Genomic DNA, 17,754 nt, shown 5'->3' with positions numbered 1-17,754 from the left:
TTGAAGTCCTTTTTCTACAAAGTAACTTCCATCAGTATACAAATTGAGGTTGGGATCAGTCGAGGGAACCTCTGAAAGGTCCCCTCGAGCGGCATAGGTTTGAGCAATTACTTGTTGACAGTTATGTTCTATCTTCATTGTCTGAAAGAAGTGTGGCTGGGTTAAGAGTTGCACAAGTGCGCAGTCGCAGCACTGTCCCTTTAAGTAATAGAGCCTGATATTTAAGTAAACGGTTGTCTGACAGCCACAAGTCTCCTTTAGCAGTGAGTATGCCGTTCACATCATGAGATGTGCACACAGTAAGATCTCTTCCCTGTATTATTTTAACTGCTTCAGATACTAAGACCACTACTGCTGCTACTACCCGTAAACAGTGAGACCAACCCTTTGCACTACATTAATTTCCTTACTCAGGTATGCCACGGGTTGCAAGCTCGTCTCTCGGACCTCTGTAAGGACTCCTAGAACTATTCCTGTTTTTTCTGTGACATGTAAAGAAAAGTCTTCCTCCATTGGCAAGCTTTACACTGGAACTTGGGTTAGGGCCTTCTTTAGGGCCTGGAAAGCCGCTTCTGTTTCAGGTGTCCATCTTCTAAATGGGTATTGGCTTTCTGAGTTTCCTTAATTAGTGTATATAATGGTCTGGCTATTTCACCGTACCTGGGAATCCATATTCGGCAGAAACCTGTTATGCCAAGGAACCCTCTTAGTTGCTTTAGAGTTTTGGGATGAGTATGAGCCAGTATAGGCTGAATACATTCCTCACTGAAGGCCCTGGTGCCTTTCGATAATTTTAACCCTAAGTATTTAACCTGCTGTGAGCAGAGCTGAGCCTTTGGTTTGGAAACCTTGTAGCCACAGGTAGCGAGGAAATTTAAGAGCACTTGGGTGGCTTGATGGCACAAGGTTTCTGAACAGGTGGCTAAAAGTAAATCATCCATGTACCGAAGAGTGTCCAGGTATGAGGGTTGGCTCAAGTCTTGGCCTAATGCCTGGTCAAATAATGGGGGCTATCCCTGAACCCTTGGGGTAAAACAGTCCAGGTGAGTTGAGACATGGTTTGAAGGATCTTCAAAGGCAAACAAGAATTGAGAGTCAGGATGTACAGGGATGCAGAAAAAGGCATCCTTAAGGTCCAGGACTGTAAGCCACTCTGCTTTCTCTGGTATTTGGGAAAGCAGAGTATAAGGGTTAGGTATAGTTGGGTATAGAGGAACAACAGCCTCATTGATAATCCTGAGATCTTGCACTAACCTCCACTCTCCGTTGGGTTTCTGTCCTAAAATTGGAGTATTGCAGGGGCTATCGCATGGTTCTACTAGGCCTTGGGCTTTTAGGTCCTTAATCTTTTGGAGTCCTTGTTGGACCTCGGGTCTGAGGGGGTACTGCCTTTGGTAGGGAAAAGAGGCGAAATTCTTTAGTTTAACTTGAACAGGATGGGCATTCTTTGCTCAACCATATTGTCCTTCTGTTGCCCAGACTTCAGGATTAATTCCTTCCTCAAGCAGGGGACAACAAACGGGTATTCCTTCTCCTATGTTCAGGTGTATAATGGCCCCTGCTTTTGCTAGAATGTCTCTCCTTAACAAGGGAATGAGGCTTTCAGGCATAGTTAAAAAAGCATGTGAAAAGAGTAAAGCTCCCCAGTCACAACTTAGTGGCTGGGAGAAGTATCTAGTGACTGGCTGTCCTAGGACCCCTTGGATAGTGACAGATCTGGAGGACAGTTGTCTCGGACAGGAGAGTAAGACTGAGAAGGCCACGCCAGTGTCCAGGAAACAGTTAACCTCCTGGCCCTCAATGGTCAAGTATACCCAGGCCTCTGTGAGAGTGATGGCATGGGCTGGCGCTTGCCCTGGGCACCCTCAGTCCTGCTGTTGGATCATCTGGTTAGTGGATTCTGACTCAGAGGACCTTGATCCCCTGGGGCAGTGGGCCTTCCAGTGATTCCCTTGACATAAGGGGCATGGATGAGGGGGCGGCTTGCTTCTACTTGGACAATCTTTTTTAAAGTGTCCTTATAGACCCCACTGGAAGCAAGCCCTATTAGGCATTCAGTTTGTCCAGCTTTTCCCTTTTCCAGAGACTCCAAAAGTCCGCTTGTCTGAGGGCCATGACTAAAGTGGTGGTCTTTTTTTAAAATCCTGTTTGTCCCGTTCTGCCTGCTTCTCCTGATCTCTAATATAAAAAACCGAGGTTGCCAAGTTCAGTAGGGTTTCTAAGTTTTGCTCTGGGCCTAAGAGCTTGTAAATATTTTTAAAAGTATTTCCAGACATATTGTTTCTGTTAAGACTTCTAGTCCTAGGTTTTGTAGTTATCACTAAATGATGATAGTTATTGCTGTGCTTCTCAATAATTAGGTCGACAATTTTCTTTGTTTTTTGGGGACTATTTCTTGTTTTTCTTTCACTCATCAGATGCTTCCTTAAGTGCTTATCATATGTGTTCTACAATTCAGGGCAAATTTGTGTCCTTCTGATGTTTTTGGGTTTTGTTGTTGTTCTTAATGGCAAGTGTTTTTGCTTAACACAGGAAATATTTTATATCAGACCAAACCTTCCTGCCTGTAAGAATCTTCTGGTTTATTATCTGTTTTTCTGTTCTTGTGGATAGGTTAGAGGGTAATACCCTAGGAAAAACAGGCAGTTCAATGAAATAGGAATACTCACTAACCTGATTATTCTATCAGGTATCATGCTATTACAGTATGGTTCATATTAAAATAATGTTGTCTCTTTTCTTCCATGGGGTGGGTGTTTTGTTCTATCTTATAAAAGAAACTATACTAGAAAAACTAAAACCTGTGTACTTTCTGGCCTGCTATTGTGATGTCATTTATATATGATATGATATATTTGTCTATTTTTGACCTACTCATGCAATTTTTCTGAAAAACCTGTATTAGCATAGTATTTTAAAATATGAATCCCTTGGCTTCCATGACGTAATATCTTGGCATTTTCTTATGAGCTGCTTTTAAGTCACTCTGATTGAGTCTTAAAAAGAAAAAATATAACTCATTCTTACTCCACTAAATCAATGGCTGTTTTATTTTATTTTTATATTTTTAATTGATGCAAATATTTGTACATATTTATGGGGCATATGTGATATTTTGTTACATGCATGAAGTGTGTAATGATCAAGTCAGGGTTGGGGTATCCATCACTTTGAGTATTTATCATTTCTAAGTGTTGGGAACATTTCCAGTCCTCTTTTAGCTGTTTTGAAATATACAATACATTGTTGTTAACTATAGTCACCCTACTCTGCTGTTGAACATTATAACTTACTCCTTTTATCTAACTGCATATTTGTACCCATTAACCAACCTCTCTTAACCCCTCTTCCCAATCCCTACCCTAAGTCACATACTCTTCCCAGCCTCTAGTATCTTTCCTTCTACTCTCCACTTCTGTGAAATCAAATTTTTTTTTTTTTTTTTTAGCTCTCAAATATGAGTGAGAACATAGGATATTTGTCTTTCTGTGCCTGGCTTATTTTGCTTAATAGAATGACCTTCAGTTTCATTCATGTTGCTACAAATGATATGATTTCATACTTTTTCATGACTAAATAGTATTCTGTTGCATATATATACACCACATTTTCTTTTTCCATTCATCTAAATCAACACTTAGGTTGATTCCATATCTTTGCTGTTGTGAATAGTGCTGCAGTAAACATGAGAGTCCAAGTATCCCTTTGGTATACTGATTTTTTTCCTTGGTATACTTGATTTTTTCCCAGAAGTGGGATGGCTGGATTATATGGTTGTCCTATTTTTAGTTTTTTTTTTTTTTAATAAATCTTCAATGCCTATTTTAATAATGTAAATTTTTAAGAAAATCTATTTTTCAACTTCCTATTCTGACTCACTGATGTGTTTATTTCTAAGTCACAGTTATGGTAGCTTTTTAATGGCTTTTACCAACTGGAAGGACAGATTGCTCTGTATTCCTCTTTTCTAAAATGTTTCAGGCTAAATTCAGATTTATTCTTTTTGCCCTTACTTTAACATTTCTTATCTCCATTTCTCTTATATTTTCCTTCAGCTTGATCTTTGACTTTCCTTTTGCTTGTTTTCTGTTAACTTCCCATCATTCCCTATTTTTTCTATTATTAATAGTTCTTTGAAACTTAACTTTTTAATTGGCCCCTTTTCTTAAACTTGCTCTTCTTTATCACTTAACTCCTTTTGAATGTCACACTGTCATAAAAAGCCCTGTCCAAATTTATATTCATTACTACAAAGTGACTTCCTTTCTCAACTCAATTGCACTCTGTGTGTATTAATACTACCACTCCGTTAGACACCCAGAATTAAAACTCTAAGTCATATTTGCATTAATCTTATCGTCTGTCTTCAATCATTTTCTAATTACTGTTGATACTTTTTCATGTAATGTCTCCGCTGTCTTCCTCCTCCTCCATATTTCATAATTACCACTACCATATTCTAGATCATATCATCTCACACCTAGATAATTGAAACTTCATTCTGACTGAACTTTCTCTTTCTGTTTTATTTTGCAAATATCTGTGAACTTTTTCTAATACAAAAACTATAGGTAAATACTAATATTAGACTGATGGCCTTATTAATTAATTCCTCATTTATGTAACAAATATTTGAATGACCATTATCTGCCAAGCAAGCTTCTGAGTGCCGGACATGCAAACGTGAACAAAACACATTCTGGTCCATGCTTGGAGCTTACGTTCTAATAGTGGGTAGATGTCGGGAGGGAAAGAATAGAGATCTGACAATGAACAAGGTAATTCTGGTTTCTGATAAAGACTGTGATGGATAGAATGGGAGGTATAGTGGGAGTGTTAGTTTAGCTTGGGTGCACATGAAGACGTCTCTGAGCTGAGCTATGAGGGCAGTTGAGACCAGCCAGACTGGGAAAGATAGGGGAGAAGAAAGTAGATAAATGCTGGAAAACATTTTAATAAGTGAGAAGTTTTTCATGCCTCCTCAAAATTAATAGACACAATAGTCTTTAACCTTTATGTACAGATAAGAATTCAGTTTTTGGTGAAAGTAGCATCTCAGGCTTCATGGGGAAGATATGGATTATTAACAAATGGAGCTGGGAAAATTAGTTACTGTATATAATGTAATTCTTGGCTGGTTGACTTTCTTGAAGACCATTGATGCCTGTGGGACAGGAATTATGTTGTCTATTAAAACTGATATAGATGAAAAAAGAAAAGTTCTATCATTGAAGTAAATTTTTTCCACTTAATTTTTAGTTTTCTTAATCTGTAGTTTTTTTTCTCTATTCAAGATCAGCAAAGAGTTTGTTTTTGATTTATATCTGAACTTATATCTGAAATTTTCCAAATGATCTATTTATTGAGATATTGAAATAATGAAGTCAGGTTTCCATATTTGATAATTAGATACTAAATCTCATACTGTCCTGACATCTCAGGCTGCCAAGCATAAGACATAAGGGGCAGGTTTGGTCCATAGCCTCTAGACTGTGGCTAAATCAGGCAATCACCAGAAAGATAAGAAAAAGAACTAATTGTATGCATAGGTCTACTGACAGTAAAGATGGGACCAGTAGCCTTGAATTTAGTTGTGTTCTTAAAGAAGTGTGGATTTTAGAAATTTCCAGCTTCTTCATTGTAGGTTCTTGATTTGGGCCTTTGAGAATCTGAAGTTTATTGGATATTGGGTTTCTTTAGACATTCTAGTAAGTTATCATATTCTGCATGTGAAATTATATTAGTTGGTGATCCCCATGGCAACATAAATTTATTTCTTTAATGTTTGCAGGGAATTTATTATTTGATTTTTTTTTTTTTTTTTTTTTTTTTTTTAGAAATTATGTCCATTATCCACTCTGTTACTGGTTATATGATCATGCATATGTTTGAATTATATGTTGTGTTAATGTTGTGGCTTCTATCATATGCTTTGTAGGAAAATAGTTATTCATCCTCTGTGCCTCTGGTCTGCTTCAACTAAATTTGACTTGAGAGTTGGCTGTTAGCTGTAGGCATCCAGTGATGTATGTCCTTTTAAAGCTGCTTTGCTTGTTTCTGAAATTTTACCCCATTTCCCAAGCCATCTTGTTGCAGGCTGGCAAGTCTGTGGCACTTAAGATAGATACTTGCTTAATTTTTTTTTTCTTTCCTTTTCCTTTCCTTTTCCCTTTCCCTTCCTTTCCTTTCCTTTTTTTTTTTTTTTTTTTTTTTTTTGACACAATGTCTTGCTGTATCTTCCAGGCTGGAGTGCAGTGGCATAATCATAGCTCACTGCAGCCTCAAACTCACAGGCTCAAGCAATCCTCCCACCTCAGCCTTCCAAGTAGCTGAGACTACAGGCATGTACCACCACACCTGGCTAACTTTTTAATTTTATTTTGTAAATATGGGATCTCCCGATGTTGCCCAGGCTGGTCTAGAATTCCTGACCTCAAGCAGATCTCCTGTCCTGGCTTCCCAGAGTGCTTGAACTACAGGACTGAGCCACTGTGCCAGACCTTGCTTAAATTCTTGACTTTTATGCTTCCTTGGGCACTATTTCAAATTTTTAATAGCTTATGATTTTTTTTTCTTCTCAGGGGAAAGTATCTTCTCAAAACAGTTTTATTAGGACTAGGGATCTTGTTACCTGGTATGGTATTATGGCAAAGGAATACCCAGTAGACAAATAATGATGCTGTTAGAACCTTTCACTCAATAATGAAAAATAAACTATATAGCCTATATTTCACCTGAATCTGGAGCAAAGTGCTTTATGATGTTATCTGTATTCCCAGAGTCATGTGGTATTTACTAGCTTTACCCTTGTTATTTTTTTAGGATAGTTTGAATGATTAACTTATCAGTGTCAGAAGGACTAAAGTAAATATTGATTTTTTGATAAAAATATATTGAAATAAATAATGTGCTTAAAATGACAGCCTTCCAGTAAACACTCATCAAGCATATACTCTGTGTAAAACACTTTGTTATGTGCTCTGCAAGATTCAGAAATAAATCAGATGTGGGCCGGGCCCGGTGGCTCATACCTGTAATCCCAGCACTTTGGGAAGCTGAGGCAGGTGCATCACCTGAGGTTGACAATTCAAGACCAGCCTGACTGACATGGAGAAACCACGTCTCTACTAAAAATACAAAATTAGCCAGGCGTGGTGGCGCCTGTCTGTAATCCCAGTTACTTGGGAGGCTGAGGCAGGAGAATCGCTTAAACCTGGGAGGTGGAGTTTGCAGTGAGCTGAGATCGCATCATTGCATTTCAGCCTGGGCAACAAGAGTGAAACTCCGTCTCAAAATAAATAAATAAATAAATAAACCAGATGTGGCTTTTGACATAAAGAATCTTTGAGGCTGTGTGGGAGTTTATATCCTTGTGGAAGGAACCTCCAGAATGACCTGCCTGGCTTTTCCTACAGAAGGGCAGGGGTCACCTGAGACACTGGGTGCTATCTTGAGGTCTTGAAGTTGAAATTCATTCACTGGTTTAAAAAAAAAATTTAACAACTAGTATACATACTGGTTATATTTAAAGGCTGTTCTTAATGTTTATGCTTGTTTAGGTTTTTATTTGAACTTTTCTTATATTTGTTAATGTGGACTCTTGTTATTTTCTCTCTAGCTTAATAGAAAATGGTCAGCTTGAAATTGTGACAGGTGGCTGGGTTATGCCTGATGAAGCCACTGCACATTATTTTGCCTTAATTGATCAACTAATTGAAGGACATCAGTGGCTGGAAAATAATATAGGTATGTATTGGTATATTCTTTATTTGGGCTATTTTGTACAGTTAATTTTGGGGAATGTGAGTGAGTCTCTTTTTTTTTTTTTTTTTTTGAATAACTATTTTCCCTGTTATTATTGTTGAACGGTTTATTCTTCTTTAATTTATGATATTTCTTAGCTCATAAACTGAGTTACAAAGATTTACTGTAGTCACTTTTAGGATCATCTACCTCGTTTAATGTATTATTTATCTATGTTTTTATTGGTTTTGGGATTTTAATTATATGTTAAGACTTGATGACAAGAGGCAAAAACCTAATTATGGTAGCTTAAGTTTTTTTTTTTTCCAGCAAAAAAAGGAAAGAAAGATATTTGTTATGTCACTGAGTGTTACAGAGATATGTTAGCTGCAGGTATGGCTGCATTCAGGGATCCAGGGGACTTAAATTATATTGTCTGGGCACTGTATCTTTGGGTTCTGCTTGTTTTGCTGGGTTTCTTTACAAGGTGAGTAAGATGGCTCTAGGCAGCTGAGACGAATTTTTCCAACCTAGCAACCAGGAGTTTTCTTTAAAATACTTTATCTAGTTGGCCCAACTTGAGTCAGTTGCTTATGTCTGAGCCAGTTACTGTGTCCAGAGGTATAGGAGTTCAAATCACTAAGGTCTAGTCATTTTGGTGGAAATGGTCTTGGGGGAAAGGGAATTGTGGAGAGCAGGGTCAGCTGTACCTAAAAAGCATGAGAATGGGTCCTCCATATGAATGGCCCCATGGAATGGGTCCAGTTCAACAGAAGAATTCTGTTGCTACAAGAAATGGGAAAAAAGATGCTAGACTGATAGAATCAGATATCCACTATAAAAACTTGGGACTAATAGAAAACTGTGATATTTAATGTTTACATTTTGTAACATGGTATGTAAATCCTTTCAAATATTTTATATCTCAGTGTAATAATGTAGTTTTTTATGTAAGTATAAGTTATTTTTAGATATTTCCTTATTTTAAAAAATTGTCTCTTAGGGATAAAATTCTTCTCATCCCTATTAATTTTTTCTTTACTTTTTATTTTGAGATAATTGCAAATTTGAAGAAATGTGTAAGAATGCTGCAAAATATTCTCATAAACCCCTCACCCAGATTTACCAGTTGTTAACATTTTGACACATTTCCTTAATTTTTTTCTATTTCCATGTTGTTGCAGTGGTGCTGGTATTTATTATTATTAGAACCATTTGCAAGTATGTTGCAGGTATCATGCCTGTGTAGAAAATAGTTAGTATAGCAGGTCTGCTATCCTTAGAAAGGCCTTGCTTACAAGATTGGCCCTTGGCTAGTGTCTGGGAACATGGATATCCTAACAATAAGAGTGGCTCACTGTTTTTAATCTGTTTGTACAAACAATGTAGTTTGTGCTAAACAGTTGCATTCCTTCTGGGAGTCTGAATTCTTAGTATGTGCTGAACAGAGGATGCCTACATGACCAACCCCCAACACTGGACACTGAGTCTGTAATGAGTTTCCTGGTCAACAACGCTTCACACATACTGTCACAGTTTCTTGCTGGAGCATTTAAACACATCCTGTATGACTCCACAGGGAGAGGTTGCTTAGAAGCTTGTACCTGGCTTCCTCTGGACGTACTCTATGTGCTTTTTCCTGTTGCGGATTTTTTTTTCTCATTTCAGTGTAATAGATTGTAGGTATGAGTACGACAATATGTTGAGACCTGTGGTTTTTCTTAACAAATCACCGAACCTGGAGGCGGTCTTAGGGACCCTCTCTACACAATGCCCTTTTCCTTAAATACTTGATGTGCTAATCCAAGAATATTCACTTCATAAACCTCAGTTATGAATGTTTTTAATGTTTTTATTGAAGTATAATTTACATGCAGTGGAATATATAAACCTTAAATGTAGAGGTCAGTGAGTTTTAACAGATGTACATACCCATTTAATCTATACATTTATTACCCAAGAAAGGTCTCTCATCCCCTCATCTTTCCCCTTGCAGCCAACTGCTCTTTGATTTCTGTCATTGTAGATGAGTTTTGTTTGAAGAAGAATTTATTAATATATGGACTCACATAATATTCTTTTGGATCTTGTGTCTTTTGCCCAGTGTAATTTTTTTCTTACAACTTTATTGAGATTTATTTTACATAAATTCATAGATTTGTGCAACCATCACTACAGTCTATTTTTAGAACTTTTTTCAACATCCCCCAAAGAAACCTTATACCCAGTAGTAGTCACTCCCCTTTCTAGCTTCACCCTTCCCTGCCCCAGTCTCAGGCTATCACTAGTCTTTCTGTATATATGGATTGGACTATTCTGGACATTTCACATAGATGGAAGCATGTAATGTATGGCCTTTGGTGACTGGATTCTTGGCATAATATTTTCAAGGCTTATGTATTATAGCATATATCAGTGCTTCATTCCTTTTATTAGCTGAATAATACTCTGTTGTATAGATATACCACATGTGTTTATCCCTTATTCAGGTGATGGGCACTTAGGTTGTATCTTTTTTGGCTACTACGAATGATGCTGTTATACACATTTGTTTAAAGGTTTTTGTGTGAATCTATCTTTCTTCCTAGGGGTAGAATTGCTGGGTTATATGGTAAAAATGTTTAGCATTTTGAGAAACCGTCAAACTTTTCCAGAAGAGCAGTATGATTCTACCTTCCCACCAGCAATGTGTGAGGTCTCTACTTTCTCCATATCTTCACCAACATTTTTTACTGTCTGTCTTTTTTATTGTAGTCATTCTAATATGTGTGAAATGGTAATCTCATTGTGATTTTGATTTGCATTTTCCTAAAGACTAGTGGTACTAAGAATCTTTTCATGTGTATATCGGCTGCTTATAGATCTTTTAAGGATAAATATATATTCTAATTATTTTCCTGTTTTTCAGTAGAGTTGTTTGTCTTTTATTGACTTACAATTGTTTTTATATATTCTGGATAAAAGTTCTTTGTTGGATAGTGACTTACAAATTTATTTTTTCATTCTGTGGTTGTCTTTTTCACTTTCTTGAAGATGTCTTTTGATGCACAAGTTTTAATTTTGAGGAAGTTTTTCTTCTGTTTCTTGTGCTTTTGATGCCTAGTAAGAAACCATTGTTTATTCCCGAATTATGAAGATGTACTCCTGTTTTAAAAATAGTTTTATGGTTTTAGCTCTTACATTTATGTCAGTGATCTATTTTTAAGTTAATATTTGTATATGATGTGAGGTAGAGTTTCATATTTATTTTTTGCATGTTGATACCCAGTTATTCCAATGCAACTTGTTGAAAAAGATGATTCTTTCCTCACTGAATTGTCCTGGCACACTTCTTAACAGTTAGTTAACCATAATTATGATAATTTATTCCTGGACTCTCAGTTCTGTTTCCTTGACTTATATTTATGCCAGTACCATACTGTCTTGATTAGTATAGCTTATAGTAAGTAAGTAAGCAAGCTTGACATTGGGAAGTCTGGGTTCTCCAACTTTGTTATTTTTTTAAACTTATTTTTTCCATGCGAATTTTAGGCCAGTTTATCAATCTCTGCAAAAATATCAGCTAGGATTTTGTTAGTGGTTGTATTAAATCTGTAGGTCAATCTGGGGGAATATTGCCATTTTAACAATGTCACATCTTCTGATATATCAACATGGGATGGCTTTCCATGTAAGTAGATCATTTTTAATTTCTTTCAACTGTGTTTTATAGCTTTCAGTGTAAAAGTCCCGTGCTTTTTTTGTTAAATATGTTCCTAGGCATTTTGTTTGTTTTACTGCCATTATAAATGGGATTGTTCATTAATTTCTTAATTTCATTTTAGGATTATTCATTGCTAGTATGTAGAAATACAATTGAGTTTTGTATAGTGATCTTATATCCTGTCACCAGCATGAAGTTTTTGAGATTCATTCTTGTTGTGTATGTTGGTAATCCATTTCCTTTTATTACTGGGTCGTATTCCATTGATAGTCCAGTTTCCTGTTGAACATTTGGTTTGCTTTCACTTTTAAGCTACGGTGAATCATACTGTAATAAACATTTGTGCACAGGTCTTTTTGTGGGCATGTTTTCATTCTCTTGGAATGAAATATGTACTAGCACTAGAATTGCTGGGCTTTAGGATAAGTGTATGTTACAGCTTGTGTGAACTTTGAAAGAGTTTTCTAAAGTGGTTGTGCTATTTTATATTCCACCGACAATGAATTCGAATTCTAGTTGTTCCACATTTTTGCCAATGTTTGGTGTGTGAGTCTTTTTTCTTAGAACCATTCTAGTTAGTATATAGTAATATTTCACTGTTATTTGGACTTGCACTTCCATGATGACTAATGATGCTGAGTATGTTTTGTTGTGCTTATTGGCCAGTGGTATACACTATTTTCAAGTTTCTAAGTCTTTTGCCCATTCTTTTTATTTGAATTGTTGCCTTTTTTTTTTTTTTTTTTTTAATATACTTTAAGTTCTGGGATACATGTGCATAACATGCAGGTTTGTTACATAGGTATACAACGTGCCATGGTGGTTTGCTGCACCCACCAACCTGTCATATGTGTTAGGTATTTCTCCAGTGCTATCCCTTCCCTAGCCTCCCAGCCCCTGATGCACCCCTGTGTGTCATGTTCCCCTCTCTGTGTCCATGTGTTCTCATTGTTCAACTCTCACTTATGAGTGAGAACATGTGGTGTTTGGTTTTCTGTTCCTGTATTAGTTTGCTGAGAATTATGGTTTCCAGCTTCATTCATATCCCTGCAAAGGACATGAACTAATCGTTTTTATGGCTGCATAATATTCCATGGTGTATATGCACCATATTTTCTTTATGGTGCATATACATATGGTTCCAAGTCTTTGCTACTGTGAATAGTGCTGCAATAAACATACATGTGCATGTGTCTTTATAGTAGAATGATTTATAATCCTTTGGGTATATACCCAGTAATGGGATTGCTGTGTCAGATGGTATTTCTGGTTCTAGATCCTTGAGGAATCACCACACTGTCTTCCACAATGGTTGATTTACACTCCCACCAACAGTGTAAAAGCATTCCTATTTCTCCACATCCTCTCCTGCATCTGTTGTTTCCTGACTTTTTAGTGATTGCTATTCTAACTGGGGTGAGATGGTATCTCATTGTAGTTTTGATTTGTATTTCTCTAATGACGAATGATGATGAGCTTTTTTTCATGTTTGTTGGCTGCATAAATGTCTTCTTTTGAGAAGTGTCTGTTCATATCCTTCGCCCACTTTTTGATGGGGTTGTTTGTGTTTTTGTAAATTTGTTTAAGTTCCTTGTAGATTCTAGATATTAGTCCTTTGTTAGATGGCTAGATTGCAACAATTTTCCCCCATTCTGTAGGTTGCCTTTTCATTCTGATAATAGTTTCTTTTGCTGTGCAGAAGCTCTTTAGTTTAATTAGATCCCATTTGTCAATTTTGGCTTTTGTTGTCATTGCTTTTGGTGTGTTAGTCATGAAGTCTTTGCCCATGCCTATGTCTTGAATGGTATTGCCTAGGTTTTCTTCTAGGGTTTTTATGGTTTTAGGTCTTATGTTTAAGTCTTTAATCCATCTTGAGTTAATTTTTGTGTAAGGTATAAAGAAGGGGTCCAATTTCAATTTTCTGCATATGGCTAGCCAGTTTTCCCAACACCATTTATTAAATAGGGAATCTTTTCCCCATTGCTTGTTTTGTCAGATTTGTCAAAGATCAGGTGGTTTTTATATATTTTGATAATCTTATTCTTGCATGAAGGCATTAAATCTTTTTGATGAGCTTTCCAGTTTTGTTAGCAAATGTGCCCCCTTTATAAAATTTTGGATTTTTCTTATATTGTACCTTTTCCTAAGTTTGCCTCTTACCCTCCTTTTAACAAGTATTGCCAAGAAAAACTCTAGCAGGACCCTGGGTTCCTTTTTAAGTCTCTCCCTTGTTCTCACCTCCTTTCATATCAAAGTTTTTAAAAATATAGTTTACACTCTCTCTTTTCTACATTATTCAGTCTCAGTGACTCTTTATTCCATTGCAGCTAGGTTGTTACCCCTGTGGATCCAATGGTTTTGATGTGGAAAAGATCACCAGTGATGTGGTATAATTGTTAAATTGAGTGGACACGATAAACTCTTTAACATCACTACACTGTCTGATATTGATTATCTTTTTTGTAAGCTTATTATGTCCTCATTATTTGGACAATACGTACTCCTTTTTTTTAATTTTATAACTTTTGATGTAATTTTTAACTTATAAAGGTGACATCATAGTACTTGGGAAGGACTCCCATATATCTTGTACATTGATTCATATGTGTATTTTTCTGAATCATTTGAGAGTAAGTTGGAGGTCCCCTGTACCCTTATCTCTAAATACTTCATTGCGTATTTCCTAAGAAATAAGGACACTTTTATATGTAAATAGAATAAAGTTATCAAATCAGGAATGTTAACAGTGATACAGTAGGACAGTTTGGTCCACAGACTGTATTCAGATTTTGTCAATTATTTCAATCGTGTCTTTTATAAGAGCCGCTTTTTCCCCCAGCCAGTCAAGAATAGAATCCATGGTCCTACATTGCATTTAGTTGTCATGTCTCTTTAGTTTCCTTTTATTTGAAACTGTTCCTTAGTCTTTCTTTGGGTTTCTTGATCTTTATATTTTTGAAGAGTAGAGCCACTTTTGTAGAAATTCTATTTGACTTTGTCACTTTCTTCATGATTGGATTCAAGTTATTTATGTATTCTGCCTATCTACCTGTTTGTCTGTCTAGTTACAGTATCACTGCAGTAATGTGATGTCCCGTTGTCCTCACTGCATCATATCAGGAGGCATGTGATGTCTCTGTCCCAGTGCTTGTAATAATAGGAACGACTAGTTAGGGTTTGTCTGCTAAGTTTCTCCATTGTGTTAGATTTTTGCCCTTTCTAATTAATTTGTGGGAGGTACAATGGGAGTAAATATTCTTTTCCTCAGCCAACTCTCATGTTTTTGTTTTAGTGTCCATTGATAATTTTCTAATTCCTTCTATAATTGCTAGTTGGCATTCTACTAAAGAGAAGAGCTCTCCATCTTATTTTCTGTTTATTTATTTATATCAGTATGGGCTCATAGATTGTTAATATTCAATGGATTATGATGCATTATTTATTTTCATACCTCAGTTGTCCCAGATTTGGCCATTGGAAGCCTCTTTGGTCTTTTCCTGAGTTATTTTAATATGTTCCCATGATTCCTTGACTGTCTCTTTATGACACAAGAATATATTCCAGGCTTATCATGTACTTTCCTGGCTTCAGCCTTGGAATAAGCTATTTCTTTCAGGTTTTTCTTTCTTTGTAAAATGATTGGTATGTAGAGGCCAAGATCTGGGAGCTAAGGTGTGGTCATTGGTACTGAGGTTTTATTGCATCTAGGTTCTTCAAGTGCACTGAGTTGGGAAATTTGTGTATGTTTGTGAATATGCATATAGATACCTATATCTATATTTTTATATTTGTTTACTAAAAACCATAAGTTAGTACCAGTATTTCCTGTTGTAATGCAATATCATAGGGTACATTCCAGTCTTCTACGTTTGTAGTTACTTACAGTGAAAATCCTGGCTCCCTTGTTCTCATTTGTTCAGTCTTAGAATACATGAAAGCTACCTTCAGAATTATTAAATCCATGCTACCACAAAACCCAAAGTTACTAAATAGAGTTCAATATTTCTTTTTAGTTTTTGGATGTAAATATGTGAAATGCAGAAATCTTATGTGGTCAGTTCTTTTAGTTTTGACATACGCTCTTTTTGAGTTTTGATTATATACTCTTGGTCCCCTATAGATCCTGACTTTTCCTTATTGTCAGTTACTGGCTTCCCATCTCTGTGTTCTTCTTTAGTATTGTTTACAAAGTTCTCTTTGCTGTCTTGTATGTTACTTTGTGTTATACTTATTTGAATGACAGCCTCTGCAACTAGAGTCAAGATCTAATTTAACTCGTTTTTGTAACCCTGGGGTCTTTCATCATCTTAGGTAAGGTGCTTAAAAGGTGTTTGAATGAAAAAAACACACACAGCAATATTACTTATGTCCATTTTTAAGTTGTAAGTAGACAGTTTGAGAATCCCGAATAATTAAAACATCAGATTTTTATAATGCTAGATGAACAGTCTTATTAATTCTAACCTGTACATTTTTTATTTTTATTTATTTATTTATTTTTACATTTTATCCTCTGTGAAATTGAGATGTATCTTTAGTCAGTAGTTCGCATTATTGGTGTGAGCCAGCTGTGAGAAATCACTGGCCCCTTTCTAGGCAGAGTGAAAGCACCAGCATCATAATGTCTTAAGATTTAACAAAATATGGTATAATTATTTTGGCCAGTTCTGCCACTGTATCATAAGATGATTTGGGGCTTTTGTGAGGTGTAAAAGACAGACTAAAAAATCCTTCATGTTAGGGTTGGGAAATGTAAGTTGAAATGAGTTACGTTACTTTTCTTTATCATCTAATAGTTCCAGCGTTACCCAGCTCCACAGATCACAGGACTATGAGATCCTTCCAGGAAGGGCCCTGGTCCTGTTTATTCTCTACCTCTAGTTAATGGCAGTGGCTTTATAATAGGTAAAAGATGTTAATGGCTAAAAGATGGCAGTATTTATTTCAACTCTAACTGATTAATTTCAGTGAGCATCTCTTGCCTATGTGAATAGGCAGTGGCACCACCCTCCCTTCCTGATATCTTGCTGGGAATACTTGGCAGAGGATAATGCTGGGTAGGTCCTTGGTCTGATATCTCTAGGAGACTATACAACATTGATGAATCTGAATGTGTTATGACTTCTTTTTATTTCATTTATCAGTTAAAAAAATAACACTTATCTTTATCCACAGGAGTGAAACCTCGGTCCGGCTGGGCTATTGATCCCTTTGGACACTCACCAACAATGGCTTATCTTCTAAACCGTGCTGAACTTTCTCACATGCTTATCCAGAGAGTTCATTATGCAGTTAAAAAACACTTTGCACAGCATAAAACATTGGAGTTTTTTTGGAGACAGAATTGGGGTATGTAGGGTTTGTTGAAAGCTGATCCCACTTGGCCTAGCTACTGTTTCACAAGGGTTATGAACTCATGCCACTGTGGGTTTTGTTCTCTGCCAGTCTTGAAAAATCAGGTAACGTAAAGATACTCACTCTTGTAATTATTTTTCCCATGTACCTGTGTCAAGAATCTTTTAAGTAATAATGCAGATATTTATAGAGCATAGGAGAATCTTTTTATGACTAAAGAAAGTAGATAAATATGAGTTAGTATTTTGCCAATAATGCTTTCTCTTACTTCTGTTTTAGAAAGCACATGTTTTATCACAAATTTGAACATGCATTAGAACTGATACCAGTCATATATCTTATATTCAGCCAGTTTTCCTTCCTTCTGTCTCTCTTGTCTCTACATCTTGTAAGAATTGCCTTTTAAAGCCTTAATCCTGCCCTCCTAAAACAGCCCTAATATCAAAATGCCACCTGTTTTCACAGTGTGTTCTGTGGCCACGCAGGCATTCTAAGGATATACTTCTACAGTTCTTTATTAGGAGAGAGGAGACAAGGTCTAGGCCTCTTGGGAGGCCTTTGCCTTTCTCAACCCCCATTTAATTCAGACCACCTTATTTTCTTTTTATCAAGCCTTTATTATGGGCCATGTATTATGTTACCTCTGCTTTATATTCATTCTCATTTAATATTTTTAATATTTTTTTTTATGGTGAAGAAATGGAGGCTTAGATATGAGAAGCCATTTGCCAAAAATCATATAGGTCATACATAGAGAGCAGAGATTTGAATCTAGTTCTGTGTAGTTCCTGAAGCCCAGGCTCCTAACCTGTGTCATTGTATTCTCAGTAAGATTTCATCTGAAAGAAATATTTTGTTTATAAAACAGTGTTTGAGAAATTACTGCATTACATTATACTTGTTTTCTTGTATAATCTAGACCCCTTAAGTGTTTCAGAAAAATCGTTTGTAAA

At 36.2% G+C, this 17,754-nt stretch overlaps 1 protein-coding gene across 1 annotated transcript in view; it reads left to right on the top strand.

Moving 5' to 3' along the window:
- MAN2A1 (mannosidase alpha class 2A member 1) overlaps window positions 1–17,754 on the top strand; it is a 172,199-nt gene that overhangs the window by 58,557 nt on the left and 95,888 nt on the right. Inside the window, exons 5-6 of the mRNA XM_008014107.3 lie at window positions 7,619–7,746; window positions 16,622–16,795. Coding sequence (XP_008012298.2) covers window positions 7,619–7,746; window positions 16,622–16,795 — 302 coding nt within the window. The remainder of the gene's footprint in view (window positions 1–7,618; window positions 7,747–16,621; window positions 16,796–17,754) is intronic.

This window comes from Chlorocebus sabaeus, chromosome 23 (genome assembly GCF_047675955.1).
Source record: "Chlorocebus sabaeus isolate Y175 chromosome 23, mChlSab1.0.hap1, whole genome shotgun sequence".
Classification (NCBI taxonomy): domain Eukaryota; kingdom Metazoa; phylum Chordata; class Mammalia; order Primates; family Cercopithecidae; genus Chlorocebus; species Chlorocebus sabaeus.
This window is presented reverse-complemented; position numbering and strand designations above follow the sequence as displayed.